Source organism: Chelon labrosus, assembly GCF_963514085.1.
Source record: "Chelon labrosus genome assembly, chromosome: 1".
In the NCBI taxonomy this organism is placed as follows: Eukaryota; Metazoa; Chordata; class Actinopteri; order Mugiliformes; family Mugilidae; genus Chelon; species Chelon labrosus.
In genome coordinates this window covers 2,933,563-2,954,665 of record NC_140337.1, presented here as the reverse complement: position 1 = coordinate 2,954,665, position 21,103 = coordinate 2,933,563, and the positions used below count along the sequence as shown (strand labels likewise).

Here is a 21,103-nt window from a genome sequence, read left to right as displayed (position 1 = left end):
AAACAACAAGATGTGTATGTATGTGTGTATGTGCGCACTTTTTGCCCATCCGTCTTTCCGCGGTCAAACTGCAAACAATCAGATAAATGTGTGCGTCTGGGCCCCGGAAACTTTATCTGACGATCTGAAACTAAGAAAAACACAAAACAAAAAGGGCAGCTCTTAATGTCAGAGAAGTGCTGGACTCTTCTGGATGCAAAAAAAATAAAAATAAATAAAAATCTTTAAGAAAATATGAAAACAACTGCTACAAATGTACACGAACAATCAAACTATGACATTTAGCAGTGCTGCTGAGGATGCTGGCCCATGGATTGAACCCAAGTGAGACTAAAAAAGACTAAAATAATCCTGTCTTGTGGGATTTTGCAAATTAGCATTCTTTACTTAAGGAGAATCTTCACAGATATTCTTCTCATTAATCTCAAACTTGCACACACTACAGGATATTTCCTAGATGAAAACAAATGCTATTTCTTGACTTCACAGCAGCTAAGGTAGGAGGATCCATCTTAAATTGAGCTCAGACTACAGGGTTTACAAATCTTGTAAGATTTTTGAAATCAGGTTACACCACACACTTAAGGAGAATCTTTACAGATATTCATCTCATTGATCTCAAACTGGCACACACTGCAGGATATTACCGAGATTATCCTGCCAAATCAGAAAGCATGGAAGCCACCACCTCACGTCACATTGTGAACGGACATGAGCGAAACAAAGATTGTGGTGCAACAACTTGGGTAAACTGACTGATCCACACTCCAGTTCAGTAAGTGGTGGTAATACAACTGTAAACTACTTTTCCAACCACCAGTCACATCATAAAAGGTGTAGCCAACACAGGGTGTCTATTCTTCAGTCAGAACTGGACGAGATATTTTAACCCTCAGTTTTAATGTGCCTACAGTAGCATTCTAACCATTTTTCTCGTACTGGTTTTTGCACAAGTACAAACTTAATCATTCAGATTATAAATCCTAAATATCAAACATGGCTGATATTATTCGGGCAGCCAGGAGGAGTCCAAAAACGGTTCAGGAGGTTTAAGAGCGGATCTGTAAACATGCACACTACCAGATAAGTTAAGCCTGGATTTAGGCCTGGAATGGATGTTGTCGCTGATTGTTGGGAGGCATTCACCTGGATAAATTGTTTCCAAACTCCTGTAGTCTGAGCTCAACATTAGTCTGCAAGAACTGCTGCAAAAAATGCCAATACCTTAAAAATCCCACAAATCTAATCTCTTTTCTCTTTCACCCACTTCCCTTGCTTCCATTCTTTCATCTCCTCTTCCTCCTCCCAGTTCAGCCTTCAGCAAATAAATGTTTAGCTAACGTGGTGCGGCGATAAAAGAGTGCACTGAGATTAAAAAGCTTAGTCATAAATGCATGTTTACCCTGTCAAAACATCAAACATGATATCAACCTCTCTTGTAATTGTAATTTTAATTTCCTGACGCACACTCCCCCTGTCATTGTGAGGAGACCACGCTGCCACGTAGCTCCAGTGGAATATTTCTGCTCTGCTGTCCTGTTATCTGACATGCTTTGTCTTTCCCAAACATTTTGTATCTTATCTTGAGTTGCAACTGAATTCTGCTTCTAAAATCAGAATCAGAATAGGTAAGAAGGTGAAGTAAAGTTTTCATTGGTAAGTTAGTAATGAAATATGGAAGAGTTTGATACACATATATACATAAAGTCCTGGAATAATAATAAGAGATAGACTCACTTTTGGAGCCAGCCTCAAGTGGTCATTTGAGGAACTGCAGTTTTTGGCACTTCAAATTTGATTTAGTTTTTCTGCTCTGGAAGTTGCCACTTGAACAAGAAACAAGAAAAAACTGTGCCTTTGAGAAACATTTCCTGTTCCTCTCTAGAAGTTACAGGCCACATATTTTCATTCTGACCCTTTTCCACAGAGAAGAACATCTTCATCTTGCTCCTTGGTTGTCAAATGAATGAAATGACCAGATAACCAAGCTCCAGACTGTTTGTGACAGGACTCCAGCCAGGTGTATAAACTCACTAACCATTGTTTTTGTTTTCTCCACAGTGATGTGCAGCAAGAGAAAGGGAACATGGTTTTATTTTCTTGAAAGAGTGTATATATGGCAAATTAAACAGACCAATGTAAGACAAAAAAAACATACCGTTCTCTTTCATTTCATATTACTATTATTATGGCCTCTGCATACAACCTAAACATCCACACAAATGCACACCTGCATCTAAAGAGCAGCTTCCTTTTCCATCAGCAGCTGTAAATAAACTGTTTAGTCTTTGGCTGCTTCCCCCTTAAAGCTGCTTCTTCTCACACAAAGAGAATAGACACAAATTTTGCAAACCCATTAAGTCCAAAGCTGGACAGGAAGTAGGAAAGGGGAAACTTTGGGAAGAACAGGAAATGATGCAAACTATGTGGAATGTCCTCCTGCCTCTTCCATGGCTGCCCAACTGAGAGAAACTGACCGACACAAACACGCAAAGCAGTACAGTTGGATCTAACAAAAGGTCGGCGAAAACAGGAAGTACTATAGAAGAAACATTTCCAGGTCGAGCCAACAAAACATCCCCTTCACTCTTTCTCTTCCAGATAGTGGACAAATCATCGCTCACTTAAAACACCCCAAAATATGTAAAGAGATAAAAATACTTGGTGGTGGCAACATTTTGAAAAGGAGGAGGGATTGTTAATAATATTGTATTATGGGACAACCAATACAGAGAAAAAATGAATACCCCCAACACATAACTGGGTAGTCCAACTAATCCGAGCCATTTTGTTGTAAACTCTACGGTACTCAGATGACATGCGTATCTTTGCCAGAACATAACAAGGTCTTAATGGAGGGGTTACAGGGCAATTTTCTGACCCTAACATTTCTGGGTGGGGAAGTTGGTTGGGTTGCCAGACAAACTTTACACTTGGTGGCAAAGAAAGAACAAGTGGAATGTTAAAAATGGCACTGTACCACTATGTATTTCAAGAGGCTTTTACACTGACCAACCATCAGTCTTCTCTGGCTAAGATTTGGACGTTGTTATCTTCAAAGGAGTGTCCTTTGTCCTTCAGGTGTAGGTGGACCACTGAATCATTTACTCATGAGCGGGCTCAAATGTCTGAATCTTAGCCAGAGAAGACACTTGGCTTACTTTACTCCTCTTTCAAACCATCTATGTCAGATGGAAAAACCTTCTCTGAAACAAAGGAGGTGGATTGAGATATAATCTGCCATCAATCTACAATACAGTTTTAACTTCTGTCCTCAAAAAGTTTCAACAACTTTCACACCTTGAGACTGGAGCCTCTGACTGTTAATGGGTCATTAGAGCACCATTCATTGGGAAAGAGGAATTGGACAAACAGTCCCCCATCAACGACAGGTAAATATCTAGCCATTAATGGAAATTAGCTGCACCAGTTTCTGGTCATCAACAGAAGCAAGTCAAGCAAGTTTCTGATGGTTACCCACAGAGTTTCCTATTTATACTTCCCATCAGTCCTTTAGAACTGAAGAAGCTACTCAGATGAGAGGCAAAACGCCTTCTCAAAAAGTCTACAAGTGAAGTTGCCTTTCAAGGGATTTTCAGATATAACACGACCTGGATGACGGGGAACCTTCACAGCCAAGAGCCCTGAACCACTGCTCATCTCTTTCAGTGTGTACACACCACAATAAAACTGACTTTATGTTATTTGTTGCTGTTCAGTGAAGACTCTCTGCATTCCTTACAATAGTAGATGTCTTAATTAGGAGGGAAAACAAGACACTAGTTAGCAGCAGTGCGGGTGCGGTTTACCGTCAGTTGGCTTGTTAAAACGGCTGTAAAGCATCACTCCTGAAATAAAAACTAAAATGAGCCCAAACACACTGCTGTGTTGCCACTCCACTAAATTGCTGGGTAGACCAGTAAATGCTTGCTGTTTACCAAATTTAGCCAGCAAGTTCCTTCAGCAGTGCAGGACAGTGTAGCAAGGTTGAATTAAATATATTTTCTTTAAAGAATGAACAATGGTGTAAAGAATGTAGGGAAAGCTAAAACAATGGCCGATGAAGGAAAGAAAAGAATGAATTACAGTGAAGGAGTCAACTAATGTGAGAATCAAATCCTTTCTATTAATGAAATGGAATCCTGTCAGATACAATACGTCCTTTAATACATCAAATACAATCCTCCATGCCAAAGCGTCCCAAGCTGAGTTTAGTAGAAAAGTCGCACAAAAGCACCATTTTATAGCCATCTCTCCTCGCCAACTCCACATTTCCTTCCTCTGCATTTACATCATATAATTAATCCACTATGTACATTTTCCTTTTCCTGCTCCATCAGCTGAAAAGGCCATTTATTCAGAAGCACCGCTATGGTAAAATACTGCACAGGGAACCCCAGTGAGTCATTTCCTGATGAAGTCAAACCTACTGAGCAAATTAAAATCCATGTAGCTACCCTGCACGTCAGTTTAGGTCATGTGAGTTGTAATTGAGCTTAGAATAACAGAAGGGACATGCACCCCAATTTCTCACCTTTACTTAAAGACATGAATACACAAAGGGGAGTTTGACAGAAATCTTAAAAAACTGTTTGAAAGGATGCCACAATGGAAGACCAAACAGTTCAGGTAAAGAAGGACTGTACTGTAGAAAATGACAAGCACATGAAATGTAGCTATACATATGTTTAATAAACCATGTAATGGATTTTAGTGAACCAGAAGGCCAAAGACCTGGAGTTGACCGTTGTGTACATTGTAGAATCCATAAAAATAGTGACTGTTCATCAATATCACTGTTGTGCATGCATGTAACTCCCCAGTGAAACAAGTCACCAAAGCATGTTCCACATTTTTGCAAATTCTTTTTGAATAAAATACACTTGTGCGTTTTTTTAGAGACATTAGCAAAAAAAAAAAAAGCACCTTCTGTATGACCTACTTACTGGCAGTTTCTTATAAAACATTCTGCCGAAACCCAATACCGTGTTGTCAGTTAGATTTCAATGTAATGAAAACAAACTGAAAAACTAGTCTTGCCAAATGTGCCCGCTGACCCTTCACAATAACGCCTGCTTGTTGCTGAATAAAGACCAACTTTCTGGTTGGCTCTAATATAGGCCGAAAATGCTCCATCACATACACACACATGCCTTTACACATTCCTAATAAAGACCTAATACGGAACATGGACATCCATCCATTCACATGCCATCTCCGTACCAACAGTCCTCTTGTGTTATTAAAAGAGGTGGTAACAAGATTTGGTTTTTGTCTAAGGGCCCCTTTCCACTGTTAAAACTATACAAGAAGTGCCAAGTGTGCAAATGTGAGCATTTCATCATCCCTCTGCTGTGTCGTCTGGCAGCAGACTCCTACGAGACCTTCCACAGGGTTCCTTGTTCCTACAGTAATGCCTAACACCAGAGTGGTGAACGCTGTGACGTGACTGGCAGAAAGTCGGGGTCAAAGAGAAACAGAGGCCCGCCTAATACTGAAGCTGAGATTGGTTATTAGTGTCAGTAATGTATCCGTCAAAGGGTGTTTAATTTATGAGCAGGTGGTCAGAGGGCATTCCTGCCAAAATCCCAACCATGGGTAACATATGAACACAGAAACGTACACAGACTAAAGGAGGTTATAACAGTGAATGGCATTTTTCAAAGTCTCACTTAGGCTCGCTATAACCACTTAGAAAACGTGGAAATACCAAAAACTGCAGTTCCTCAAATGGCCACACGAGGCTGGTCAAAAATACCCCCAAGAATAAAATGGTTCCAGCTCCTCAAATGTGATTTTTTTTTTTTTTTTGGACAGTAAATTGAAATGTGGTATGTTTTAAACTGTTGTTAGGACAAAACAAACCATTTGATGAAGTCAAAGGTAATCTGATGACTACCTATTAATAGACAGAATAATCTGCATGTTTATTCATCTTCTGTACAAAAAAATGTATCTATCATTGCTGAGGTTGCAAAACTAATCTGTTTATGAATAAAATAAACAGTACATTCAAGATTGATTTGCTATTGTTAACTATTAACCAGGGGGGAACTACTGGTAGATGTGTTGCATACAATGATCACACAGCTCACACACTCAAGCCTTGGGAAAGCCCCTTAAAGTCAGACATGCAGTTCATACCAGACACTGACACACACACACAGGATTTAACTGGGTGAGATTCTCGTAATGAGTAACATTCCTAGGTTTATGTCTGTGCACTGGTCCGTCTGAGTCTGTGTGACTATTAATTTACAGTATCCATGGCTGTGTAAATGCTGTTTTGTGCGTACCTAACAACATTAAACAGGGATCTGCCTGCTGCAGAAACAGGAGCAGAAAGTGCTGGACGGCTGATCTGGATCCAAGGCCAGAACAAGACGTGTTGCTGCCAAGCAGCTGTCAGAAGCTGTCCGAGAAGACAAAGTAATAGTTGTAAAAGCCATAAAGTCTTCCACAGTGGTTTAAGATCCTAATGAAGTGGGGAATTATGGAAAGTATCAGTGTGACAAGAAAGCTGATCAAATCTATGGAAAAAGCAAAGCTGTTTTTTTTTTTGTTTTTAAATCTCCCAACAAACAAAGACATTATTCAAAACAGTCTTTTCTGAACATGTGCTGCACTTCAGCTTTCATCCACTAAGTGGCAACAGTAGAAGGTACAAAGAGGTCAGCTGTCATTTAGACCTCTGCACATGAAAAAGTACACAGCTTACAACTTTATCTGAAAATTGCTAAACTCCACGTCCTGCTCTGCAGAACATTTTTTATTTTTAAGGATCCTCACTTTCCTTTCTTTCTGAGTAAATATGGATACATCAAGCAATTAAAGATGATTTTATATATTTTATATATTTTTAGTTAAAAGGGATGAAGAAAAAACTGAAAATGTTTATGAAATAAAAATTCAAATGTGGATATGCTGTTAACTTTCAAAGAGTTTTCCATGCCAATGTGGCAGTGTCAGCAAAAAAAGTCACGTACACCCGGAGCTCGATAGATCCACCTCCAGAGCCAAAATACAAACAGTGGGTTGAAATCTGCAGTGTGAGAAAAGCAGCTTCTCCTCTCGTACCAAAATCACTTTTATACACATTTTTATATTCACAATGGTTCAAATAAGCATGTTGGCTCTACACTTTCAGCATCTGTCAGTTACCCTACCTGTACAACATCGCAGTGCAGACAGATAAAAACAGCAGCTGAGTGGTGAATGACGAAAAGAATTTAGCAAGGGTCGGTGGAGTCCAAAAACAGAGCAAAAAGAGACTGAATGTTGGTCGTACATTAATCAGGCGGACAGAAACACAACTCCAAATGAATGCTAATGTCATAAAGCATATGCTAGATGCATAAACACAAAAGTGTTTGTGATTTTATAAACTTTATATGGCAATATGCTTTCCTTCCTCGTGGCTTTGGCCTATCCTCTTAAAATAACTGGAAATCTTCATAATCTGAACATCAAAAACCCAAACACTAGATTTAAACAGTAGCTGTAACTATTTTTGATTTTCTATGAGACTACACTGAGTCAAATTAGACTAGGGCCACCAATCTTTAAATTATTTTTTAAATAAACTTAAGGTTTATGAAAATTTCCTTCACAAGAAACATTGTTCCTGAATATTTTTCAGATTTCCTTCATGTTGGACTCAAGAGGTCACTGCATTTCTTAAATCTCTCAAATCTTACATTATCATAGAAGTCAAACTCTTATGATCAAATTATTTTGAGAATGACTACAAACCCACTCATCAAAGTTAATCAGCTTTCCTTCTAACAATGCTAAAGATCAAAATTGATGTCCTGTACCTTTGTACATTCTGAGAACATTGCTATTACGTGTGTTTGCATGTCTGGATAGCGGAATTCCAAGACGATAGGAAAAGCACAGTCACCTCCACCTTGTTTCCTGCCTCGCCTTCCTTCCCTTCCCACTGTTGCGAGTCAAAGTCAAGACAACACAAGGGTCGACAAGAAGAAGAACAAAACGACCGGGACAACAACATATCCGTTTCTGGAAGGCAAGTGTTCCAATGTTCACTTTGGAGTCGTGAAACTATTCAGAGAATGAACCCCTTGTGAACAGAGCCCAATATTTTATGTAATCAGCATTTTTACCTCCTGACTGTGAGCTTCAATAGCCTGTACGACCCTTTGATGAGGATGAGGGCTTCCTGTCTGCTGCCGTAGAGGGCCGATCCGTTTATATTAATGAGCTCGTCGCCAACTTTCAGCTTCTTGCAGTGGGCTGCCTTCCCTCCATCCTCGATCTAGAGACAAAGAAATGAATTGGTTGAGATAAAAGAGAAAAGTTGGAAGGCAAATAGAAGGGCATTCAAGATTAAAACTCATCCTTTAGAACGGCTGCGCTGCCAAGCCGATTTTAAAACCTATTTTTTGAGGGATTTTTGCCAAACTGTCTGCGTCCCTATGGAAACGCCACCCAAATAGCATCTCCAAAACAGCCTGAACCAAACATCCCACAGAAACCCATCGCATTCCTCTGTAATAGACTGTGTGTGTTTGGCACAGTGGTGAGTACGGGTCACACAGTGGTGAAGTCTGTGCTGTTAAAGCATTGCTGGGATGTTTCGGTGTGTTTTTCAGGCTGCTAAGAAGTGAAAAATTGACGAGTGTGCGGTGAAGTCAGCCATAAATCACACATGAAGAGAAGACAGGATGAAAGGAGTGAAGAAGGACAGGAACACACACATGGACAAGGGTAACAGACCACAGACAGGAAAAGACACAAGCCAACAAGGACAAAGAATTAGACCAGGATATGATTAGTTGTTTGAATTAAAACGATGTTTTCGAGAGCTGCAACAAGATGTATTCATAAGCCGTTTAGTGGAACCAAACAGGAAACATAATATGCTTCACAAGCTATGACACCACAAACAGACAATGAGCTTACCCTTAATAGCCTGTAAATGTACAAATATAACAGGGTGTGCTGACTTTCTGTTGTCTGCAGTACATTATGTATTATAGTTCCAGTGTAATGTCTTGGTTAACATATTTAGCAAAGCAATATGTTTAAAACTGTCAAGAATTAACAGTGTTTTGGTTTATGACGAACTTTGTGTTTTGTGCTAATTAGCAACTCACAAACATTATACCTGCTTTACATTCTCATGCTGGCCTTGTCACTGTAACCATGTTAGCATGCTGACATTCATGTTTAGCTACTAACCCTAAAGTAAAGCTGCTGCTAAGTACGGCCTTAGTGTGCCGTTAGCATAGCTTAAACTCTAAAGCTACATCCACGCTAATTGTTTTGAACAGGCACCAACTGCTAATAGTTGGCAGTTAGCAAAAAACGCAGCCACCCACTTTCGTTTGCCATTTAGCTTTGTGTTTTTTGCTAACTGCCAACTATTAGCATGCTAGCACGTTGGTGAACCACACAAACATCATCTCGTTAGCCTCGTCACTGTGACACTAGGTTAGCAGGCGGACATTAGCATTTAGCTACTAGTGCCACTGTGGCTAAGTACAGTTGTGGCTAAGTATGGCCTCAGAGAGCCATTGGCGTGGCTACGACTCTAAAGTTACATCCATGTTTTTGTTAAAATTTAATAAATAACATTTGTGTGGATGTAGCCTTAAAATTTACATTTGGAAATCAGCCTTCCCTTCATTGCTACCTCAACAACCAAAGAATTTTGGCATTTTGCACATGGCAGAAATCAAGTAAAAGTATCCACACACTTCCCAACGACTGAACAATCTAAAACAACTAATATTTGTGTGTGCCAACCAAAACATATAACTGCATTACTCAGCAAGGTTCATATCTATGCAGGCAGCGGTAAGTAACAGAATTTGGTGAGACTATAAAAGGTATATTTATGAATGATTAATACAAGCAGGGATTAAATGTGATTTTAAGTGTTCCCCTATTTTACACTCCACAAATAGTGAAATCCTATTATTTCCTCTGGCTTTTTCAGGAGTCACTTGGCAGATAGGAATTGGTGGTTACTAATAGTGCCTTTCAGACATTGAAACTGGGGGAATTCCACTATTAATCCAGTGCAAATGCCATTTAAAGATGCTTCAGGGCCACATATAAAGGAACAAATGCCTGACTACACAGTGTGAAAACAGGGTGCAGACATGCCCCACCCTCCATCATTCATTCATTCATTCAGCTGCTCCTACCACGGCAGAAATCAAAGGAATGCATGTCATGGAAACACAGGTCTGATTTTACGGTTTTAGGGTTTTACAGACAAGCAGCGGGGAACTCCGCCGCGTGAGCCAACGCAAACATAAATCTAGATCTTTCATATATTAACTCACAATCTCTTGGGGTTAATGCTGCCGTGATATTCTGACTTCAAAGGTTGATATTTTAAAATCAGCTCCAGTCATGGAAAACCATCAAGAGGTCAACTCATTTGAAGTGGTAAGCTTTATCACAAGTTTGGGTTTTCTCAAAGTGGTAACAAAATCATGGTTAAACCTCAACTTATCTGTTGTACAAAAATACTTGTGACGGTATTTTTTTAATTAATTTATCAAATATTTTCTGAGTTAATTAATTAGCATACATAATATTGAGTATGATTTAACTTCTGTGACTTCTGTTGATTGCAATTAGAAGTGCATCTGTATTAACCTGTAGAAGGTCACCATTCAAATTCACATTGAGCTCACATGCATGTCTATGTGAGAGGAAACACATTGGACACAGGGAAAACATAGAAAGACCCCAGCTGACCAACAGGCGAGAACCCCAACCCTTCAAGGTTGCTTGAATCCTCTTAAAACGTAACAATTAAAATTTACATTGTTTAGATTTATGGATATACACTATATTACCAAAAGTATTCGCTCACCCATTCAAATGATCAGAATCAGGTGTTCTAATCACTTGGCCTGGCCCCAGGTGTATAAATTCAAGCACTCAGGCATGCAGACTGTGAAACAAGACATTTGTGAAAGAATGGGCCGCTCTCAGGAGCTCAGTGAATTCCAGCGTGGAACTGTCATAGGATGCCACTTGTGCAACAAATCCAGTCGTGAAATTTCCTCGCTCCTAAATATTCCACAGTCAACTGTCAGCTCTATTATAACAAAATGGAAGCGTTTGGGAAAAACAGCAACTCAGCCACGAAGTGGTAGGCCACGTAAAGTGACGGAGAGGGGTCAGCGGATGCTGAAGCGCATAGTGCAAAGAGGTCGCCGACTTTCTGCACAGTCAATTGCTACAGAGCTACAAACTTCATGTGACCTTCAGATTAGCCCAAGTACAGTACGCAGAGAGCTTCATGGAATGGGTTTCCATGGCCGAGCAGCTGCAGCCAAGCCACACATCACCAAGTGCAATGCAAGGCGTCGGATGCAATGGTGTAAAGCACGCCGCCACTGGCCTCTAGAGCAGTGGAGACGCGTTCTCTGGAGTGATGAATCACGCTTTTCCATCTGGCAATCTGATGGACGAGTCTGGGTTTGGAGGTTGCCAGGAGAACGGTACATTTCAGATTGCATTGTGCCAACTGTGAAATTTGGTGGAGGAGGAATTATGGTATGGGGTTGTTTTTCAGGAGCTGGGCTTGGCCCCTTAGTTCCAGTGAAAGGAACATTGAATGCTTCAGGATACCAAAACATTTTGGACAATTCCATGCTCCCAACCTTGTGGGAACAGTTTGGAGCGGGCCCCTTCCTCTTCCAACATGACTGTGCACCAGTGCACAAAGCAAGGTCCATAAAGACGTGGATGACAGAGTCTGGTGTGGATGAACTTGACTGGCCTGCACAGAGTCCTGACCTGAACCCGATAGAACACCTTTGGGATGAATTAGAGCGGAGACTGAGAGCCAGGCCTTCTCGACCAACATCAGTGTGTGACCTCACCAATGCGCTTTTGGAAGAATGGTCAAAAATTCCTATAAACACTCTCCTCAACCTTGTGGACAGTCTTCCCAGAAGAGTTGAAGCTGTAATAGCTGCAAAAGGTGGACCGACATCATATTGAATTCTATGAGTTAGGAATGGGATGGCACTTCAGTTCATAGAATGAGTAAAGGCAGGTGAGCGAATACTTTTGGTAATATAGTGTATATGTGCAGGAGCAATCTGCTTACAACTTGTGAATCCATTGGAAAGCAGCGCAATCTCCGTTGAGCTCTTTTCTCAAAAAGTGATGAGAACGTAACTCCGACTCTCAGCCCCTGAACCACCAACCAACAATCAGACTAAATTCATTGGATAGCCCAAATATACTGGGCGTAGTTTCAATGATTGTATGTGTGCGCCTTCTTCTTTTGGGATTTTGGCTGTTTTTGGCAGTTCAACTGGTCGTATTGCTGCCCTCTGCAGGTTACAAATATTAACAACACCAAACACCTCTCAAGCATCTTGGTCTCTGCTTCATTAATTTCTTTCCTTTTGACATTTGGATAAGGACTTTTTAAGAATACATTATGATTTGTCAATATATTCCATGTAAAGGAACTGAATATAGTGTATATGGCACTGTTTCTGTGTGTACTTTGCCATTTCCACACACACAGTCCACAGTGCAAAACAACACACACACGGAAAGGCTGAGCTGAATGCATTTGACACAGTGTTTATGTTCACCTGTTTCTAATGAGGTTTTCATTATGAAAATAAACCTGAGACATAAATGGCTTTAGGAATGAGGGGGAAAGTTTAACGCTTACAATGAGAATCGCTGTCTACATACACACGCACACAACATGCATGGTTAAGAACCTCAAATACACAGCAATAATATGACCTCTCATTGTCCATCAGTGCAATAAAGTGAAATAAACAGTGCACACACATACAAGCACAAGTAGTGTTCAGGGCACGGTCGTGCAAAAACCATCAGTGTATCGTTGTGCTTGAAAAGTAATCCGTCATTTTTCCCATGGATAACAGAGGAGAGGAGTGAGGGAAGGAGACGAGGAAAAAACAAGTTGAAACAAGGGCCACTGGACTTCTAGGGTTTGTTGAAGATGTTTCAGCCAAGCAGCTTTGTCAAAGCTAAGTGTTTTTTTCTGGGGCGTTGGGTTTTTTTTGTGGTTCTGAAACAACAGTAGATAGCAATCCTTTGTTTTGAGACAACAGCTTTTGCACAATCTTCAACAGCGCTCCAGATGAATGTTTATTTCCAGATAGAACAGAGATCTGATCACAAGGTCACTGGAGACTCATTTTAAAATTTATTCTGAAATAATTTATTTGTTTAAGATTTTACCACTACCATGAAGAGTACATTTGGCTTTGGCCTCTTGTTTTTCTTCCCCTTTTCCTCCCCCCACTATTGCAATATCCCCATTGCGGGACTAATAAAGGTTTTCTTATTCTTGTTCTTAACACCATTGTAGATACCAATCACCCAGCAGACCTTGGTTTAGCTATTTAATTTGAGAAAAGTTTAAGAGGAAAGGAGAGGACAGGTGAGACAAAGGTACATGGAGATGAAAGGAAGGGGTTAAAAGGTACAAATGGATGACAAGACAAAGAAAAGGGCTTTAAAGAAAAATACACACGCATAGAAGGAATAAATGATGCTAAGAGAAAAAACAGGATGCAAAAATAAAGAGAGAATAAAAGGCATAAAGGACAGAAGATGAAGGGCAGAAAGACAGGAAAAGGTGGAGGAAACGCGGTAATAGGAAGCAATGGAGGCTTCAGGCTGTAATTTGCCACACACACACACACACACACACAAACACACACCTGTGGGTTTTATATACTTAACTCCAGCAAGCAGGTATGTGGGGCATAATTAGAGAGTGGTAATAAGAGAGTTTATTATAGACGGAGCAGGCAGATGTACGTTTATCTGTGTATGTGTGTGGCTAATGAAGTCATTAAGCGAAGCTCATTTTTGTCACAGGAGGGGTTAGAAGCTGTTGCTTCTTGACATCATACCAATCCAGACAAGGGACAAGAGCACTGATTTCTAACAAAAGATGACCAACGCTTGATGCTAGCAAAACTAGCCGTAGCTGCCAGACTTTAGGCTTCCGACATTCCTGGTACTTAAATGAAGAATCGATTTGAGTCGGAAAATCTATTTAAACACATTAAAACCCAGCCAAAAAAATACCCACAAACACTTTTGTAAACAGTTTTGTACAAAAATCAATTCCTAGTAAACTGCAGAAAGAAATCATTCATGTGTCAGATATGTATAAATAACCTGTAAAAACACTAAACTAGGGGTTCCACAACATTTTTTTACTATGTTTGGCTATTATGTGATGAAAGTCAAGTCAATACCAACTAGTCACTGATGACACCACTAATAGAGACAGAGTAGAAAGCAGTGCTTTGCAACAATCAAATCTATATTCTCGACCTGAATACATATGCTGACAACAGACAGCTCATGCGCTATAAACTGTGCGCTGCAGATATGTATAGCCTGTATAAAAACAGGCTGCAACTCAGCACCATCAGTAGCATTAATAGTACTTCACAGCGTGTTGCAAGATGGGATAGTGTAGCCAGGTTAAAAAAAAATGGTATTGTGCTGAAGCCTTCTCCGTGTATAGCAGCTAAAGCTCTAATAATGTTGACAATGAAACTGTCCATCAAATTATTGATGTGCGGCCTCCTTCTCTGTTACCACTGGGCATTTGGTAAAGTTGTTAGCGGACTGCTGTCCAGAGGATTTGGACCGTTCCTCTGCTAGCGTTAGCGGATGCCTTTTCAGATGAGTGTGCATTGCAGTACATTTGTTGCATTTCAGGACTGACTTGTCACAAACAGACAAAAGGACAAAAAAACAACAACTAACCAATAGTGGCTGATTATTTGTCCCACTCTGGCGATTTTTTCTACACTCGATAAAGATATTTTTCTTTTTAAAGCCACTTCTCTGCTGCTGAGTCTCAGTCAGTCATGAGTGTGCCATGCCATGTCTGTGGGATGCCCAGACAGGGTGAGGTCACCCAAAGCGACGGGGAGATGGAGAAGAATGCCCTCTCTGTTTGCTGAAACACACACTCACACACTCACACACACATACACACACACACACACCCAGGTTGGACACACCCTTTTTATATTTAGATTTGAGGGGTGACTTTCCAGCTTTGGGCGTATGTTGCACAGCGGCACGAGGCCCATCGTTTTGCCCAGGAAGAAAAAAAAACTGGGGGAATCCCCCATGCTGATCACAGGTTGTCATCACTCCGCTATCACCTGACGCACACACATGATACTGAACAACAGCTTCTTTATCAAAAGCGTCAGCCTGAAGATCATTAACGGCGAGGGAACAAACCGATCCTGCAGCAGTGTGTGTGTTCGTGCAGCTCTGACAGAGGTGATTAACACAGCAAACATCTGCACTTCGATATTAAACAGCAGGAGCTACCAGAGCTGCTTTACAGCGCACATCTGTGTGCGGTGACCTAAATCTGTTAACATGGCTGATTTGTGGAGACAGACAGTGAATCCCTCATGTAAATCATTCAAATTTAGAGTAAGCATTCGTTTTAAAGTTACAGGAAGTGTTAGGTCAAGGCAAACAGTTGTTATAGTTCAATAAAAGTCAACGTAATGTCTTCTTATGAGATGGAAACACAATTGTGTGCCTACCACTACAAGCTGGCGTTTTAAACAAGTGCGATTAAAACCTCACATTACTGAAAGGTCGAGACGGAGAAAATGAATAGTTCTCTTGGTAACGCAGCTTTGAGAAAAGTCTCTGTATATACGCAATCACCACAAAGCCCACGATGCTGCCGTTTGGAAAAAGTTGTGTCATTTCCTTGACTGTGGAGATACACAATTCAAATCTCTTCTTAAATTTGTTTACTTGAAGACATCCAAAGAATATGAGATGGTTTATGCAGGAAAGACGTTTAGAGTGGAGGGTCGGAATCAGTTTGTCATAAGTTTGGATGAAAAGCGTTTAAGGGAGGATTTCGCGGATAATTCGCAGATGCCGTGTATTTTAAATTTGATCTCACATGTTTATAGCTTATTTAAAAAGTTCTCATTCGGTCATTTAAATGGCAAAAACAATCCAAACTCATGAGGTCATCTAAACTTGTGTCGTAAATCACCCGGGGAGTTTATAGGTCACATTTAAGGTGTCGGAGTTCATTTAGAAATTCTACAGCTGGCATAATGAAAAAAACATTATTCAAGAGTAAATGATCTCTATCAGTGAAGTAGCATGTCCAATCTAAAGAACGCAGACTAGGATTTTGTTTCTAAAATGCTTTGTTGATAGTTAAGTGTTTCTTTTGTGCCTCATTGCGTCTTGTTTGTGACTAACTGAATACTTTTTTTAAAAATGCATAATGCTGTGTTACGCCTCGACCGACTCACTGCTGCGTTTTCAAGCGTAGCGGTTGTACGCGTGAAAACAGGTGTGAATGGAAGTGATCTCCACTTGTGATTGGATCAGACAGGATGCATGTTTACGCCAGGTGTGAACGGGATCTATGTCCTCCAAAGATTGGAACACGGGCAGTCCCTGGTGACGAATTCATGAGGTATTCTGCAGATGACATAACAAATAAGCATTCTCCAAGGGAAAATAATCCCTATCAGGAAACGAGCATGTTCAATCTAAAGAACGCAGATTTGTTTATAAAATGCTTTGTTGATAGTTAAATGTTCCTTTTGTGCCTCATTGCTTCTTGTTTATGCCTAACTGAATACTTTTTAAAGATGCACGGCGCTGTGCTCGTAAACTGACTCACTCCTGCCTCTTTTTAATCACAGCGGTTGTACACATGGAACAGGACAAGGATTGTTTTGTGATGAATAAAAAAAAATAAAAAATCCACACTTTAATGCTTCACAAGGAGATATAATGAGCGCCTCCAGTTCCATAAGCAAAATGTTCCATTCATTTTGTCCACAGAGAATCTTAGATGACTCACAGTTGGAACATTTACACTCGGCTTGGATTGACCCAAACTCCCTCAGTTGCATTAAAAGAACAAAAGATGAAACTATTTTTAGTCTTTTGACAAAGACTCAAAGTTACAAGCCTTCAACATGTTATTTTTAAGTGGTTAAAACTTCAAACACTTGCAGTAGATAGTGCAACTTTATTCCACCAGTTACTGGAGTATTGACCACTTGATATTATATTTTTTCCGCACTTCTGTGCACCTTGAAAGTAGGTGAAGTGCTAGAAATACCGAATGATGTCCAACAGCATCTGTTGGGCCTTAAGCAGAGTTGTCAACCTCCAGGATCCTACAGAAACCCCCAATAGTCAGTCATCCCCAAGACAAAGACCACAGGAGGAGGGAGGACATGAAGCTCCAAGTACCCCGATGCATACCAGCTCCCAGCTCCTGCTATCGTCCGCGGCGCCTCTGTTCATCTCCCAAACATAATGCTTCTTTCTCCACTGAACAAATTTAGAAACGGCGGATTGCAGCATGGAAATAATACTGTGGGAGCTGGAAGTTGCACTGCCAGTTCTTTCTGTGGATCCAAAGGTAGAGCCCAGTTTTCCCCACATTTCCTGTTTTGATAACATTTGAGTTCACCTTAGTTTCCATTGTTGGTATGCAACTGCTTAAAGCCACAAGTCTGAGTCACTCTGGCCATGTTCTCAAGCAGGATTAACATGCGTCTTGGGTGACCCAGTCACAAGTGGGTGGCTCTAAGTAGAGGTGTGAAAACAATGAGGCATGCATGGTTCTGAAACAGCAGCAGCCATCCATTGTTTTTTTTTTCTCCTACTACTTCGATTTTTGGCAGCTTTGATGCTAGCCAACCACCATAAAAAACAGAAGAGGAGGAAGATGTTTTGACGCTACATGGACGTGCTTTTGGTTTCTGGTAAACCTAAAACAAATGACTACAAAAGATCGGGCTTGGCTGACACCCGATAGTGATTCGACCGTTTTAAAATGCCTGGATTGTCACTCTGTGGATCGTAATTATGGTTAACGCTATCTGTTTCTTGGACATTTTCTGTTTCACTTTGAAAGTTACTTAACTCTCTGTCATTACAGATGTCTTCACTTCCTGTCCCCTCGTGGCTGCTGCCCCTGATTGCTAGCCTCGCCCTGATGTTTCTTACCTGTGTCTCATTGCCTCCCTCGTATTTAGCCTCTGTGTTCCTTCCCACTATGTCAGTTCATCTTTTTTCTTTAAAATGTACTGGCCTGTTCCTTAGTGTGTTTGATTTGTTCCTTGGGCGTCTTTGCCAGTATTTTCCAATCCACCACCCATGTCTTGGGTCGTACTCTTCAACCAGTTCTTTACCAATTTCCAAGTAACTATTGGGACATCTCTAGATATAGGACTCTTGATAAGAAAAGCACAATGGCAAATACAGTCATCCCACAACACACCCAACTAAAGTTAGACAACGGCAATCAGCCATCTAGGTTCACACTAGTGGCAACAGAGCAATACCAATACATTTTCAATGGAAGCTGGCAATATAAAGTGTCCCACAGACCACTTTACGATGTCTCACTGATTACAAGCGTTCTTTTCACCACTTAACATATGACGCCAACGACAACGTCAATGAACGCTTGAGCAACACTTTGGCAACTCAACAATAATGTGCCTGGTCACCATGTCGTAGCTTTTATCGCTCACAGAGTGAACAGAGATCTTTTTCATTCATTTCATGGGTTCATCATTACATTTCTTTCAAATGAAACAAAGTTTCAAGAATTTGCTTTTTGAAGGAAAGGAAAACAAAATGAATAGAACTTTCTTAGAAGATATTAATTGACAGATGAATCATTTTGCAACATGTTAATCCAGCAAGACTTGTCCGTGTAATTAGGACATAATTTATCTTGTCGTTCTTCTTATAAGTTGATGATTTAACTGGTCAAATATTTCTTAAGCAAATAATCTGTTTCTTTAGCCTTTTTTCACACTTTTCTGACATTTTATAGATAAAATTAATAACAAATTATCTGCACGTCCATATCACCAATAAAAAGTCTCATTGAAGATTAATCAGTTGAAGCACGAAGATTTCGAAATTGGCAAAGATGTCAGCATTTCATTTGAGAATGTTTTCTTTTATCCAGGGACCACTACTCAAGTCCAGCTTCCCAGGTTGGCTGCCACATGTTTAAGGCAAAATAGCAGCACTATATCATGTAATTTCCCTTGCTTTTACGGCCTTTTAGGCTACGTTCCTGATGTTTTCCATACATGACAAATAAGTTCTCAACTACAACTGCACACACAGAAAAGCACACCCTCCATCAACCTCTGCCCTCCAGCCTGAGCCCTGTAAGGTTCTCCTCCCTTCCGCACACCCACGCTAGCACAAGGCCTTCTTTATCAGGGTGGGAGGAGGGGAGCCGCAGAGATGGAAAAAGGAAAAAAGCTCCCACGCTCGCACCAACAGCTAGATGTGTGTTTGCATGTGTATACCGCTGTCTGGCTCGATTGATCCCTGGTGTTGCAACTGGGCTGTGTTGTCCTTAAACAGCCTTTCCGTGGAAACAATGAAGCAAGACAATGATGCCCCAGACGGATAAGCTCTTTTCTGGGTGTAGTATCAGTGCTGTGGCCCCGTAGGAGAGTGGAGACCCTGGGTCACGGACACAGTTGGATCAAATTCAATAACAGAGCAAAGAATTAAACCAAGAAAGCAAGACAGAAACGGAAGAAAGTGAGTGAAAGATAGAAATATAACTTTTGCTTATCTTTAGTGAATTCAAATCCCAACTACCACTATTCAGTTAAGCCTTGAAACCACAGTAACATCATGAAATGTACTGACATGGGTGAACATTTGCATGCTAATGTGTGTTTTGTTGTAAGCATTCCCCCTAACTATTTTTCCTCTCATGCCTCTCTCAATTTTTGGATTGAGACTATCCTTACCTAAACATCAGGTGACGAGTTTCTAGGAACGAAAGAAACATGGTGGTAGCCAAACAACCAGTTGAACGAAGCTGGAATCAGTGTGGGCTGGGAAAATTTCTCCTTCTACTGTTATATTTCTGGCAGTACCAATGGCAGAACCACTGTTATGGGCCATGTTAACACATATATCTTATCGTCTTTGTTAACAGCTGTAATTTGCCATAGCAAGTCATGTGAAATAATATCAATCAGTTTCAGTGCAACTGAGAGAATCTGAGCATTTAAATTTAAACTAGTTAAGGTGGCGTAGTGTAAAAGTCGAGCACCATAATGACCAGCGTTATGTTGCTCTCTCCCACTCCCCTGATCACAGCTGAATCCACAACTGACTGCACCAGGGAAGTCTGACGGGGCCTGTGGACTGGTTGGTTCTGCCCCAGATCATCCAATTACCACCCATGGCCTACATTAAAAGGGATCCAGCGACAGGCTACTCCGCAGCCTGATTGCTCTGCTGCTCGCTCTCGAATGGTCCGCTTGATCCAGTCTATGTTGCCCAGCTGTTCGCTCTCAGCTGGTCTACATGATTCAGTCTCTGCTCCCTGCTGCATACTTGCTATTCAGCTGCTTTTTTTCTCAACTAATATTTTGATTTCTGTTACTTACCCTATTTGTTATTGAGACGTGTGGACATTTGAGCACTGTTTATTTTAGTTGTGGTGGAAGGTGCGGACTATAGGTAAGATTGGGGTACCCTATACACCTCATCACGTAGGTAACCTTTTGTTTGTTGGTGATTGGTGCCACCTGTGTATTTATGGTTACTCCTTTTAGTAGAGAACATAGTTAGGCCTTTTGTTTGTTGTTTTCAATATGGAGAAGTTTGTTAGCCAGGCCTAGCTTTGTTATATGACTTTCATTTACCACGTGGTCTAATCCTTCCCCACGGTTTATGCTTCAAGCAGATTTTTCAGTTGCCTTTGTATTTAAATAAATCCTGTTAAGTTTGCTTTACATCCACACTCGACTTCACTGGTTGTCCTGTGTTCGTCCCTAAATTCCCCTTGACCCTCTTAGGGACATAACACAAATGGGGGCTCGTCCGGGGTAATTTTTTACCCTAAATCTGAGACAACCATTGTTGAGTCTGTGTCAGAGTGAGTTTTAAGTTGTAAGATGTTCTTGAAAACCCTGGTATTGATAAGATTGAGGCCTGTCGTAAAGATGACCTGTTACGTATTGTGGCACACTTTAATATTCCTGCCCAAAAGTATGATAATAAAAAAAGAAGTGAA

General features: G+C 40.7%; 1 protein-coding gene across 1 annotated transcript in view; it reads right to left on the bottom strand.

The window, feature by feature from the left end:
- The window catches only part of shroom4 (shroom family member 4), a 67,728-nt gene that overhangs the window by 31,004 nt on the left and 15,621 nt on the right, over positions 1 to 21,103 (bottom strand). The window contains exon 2 of the mRNA XM_084560792.1: positions 8,127 to 8,278. Coding sequence (XP_084416918.1) covers positions 8,127 to 8,278 — 152 coding nt within the window. The remainder of the gene's footprint in view (positions 1 to 8,126; positions 8,279 to 21,103) is intronic.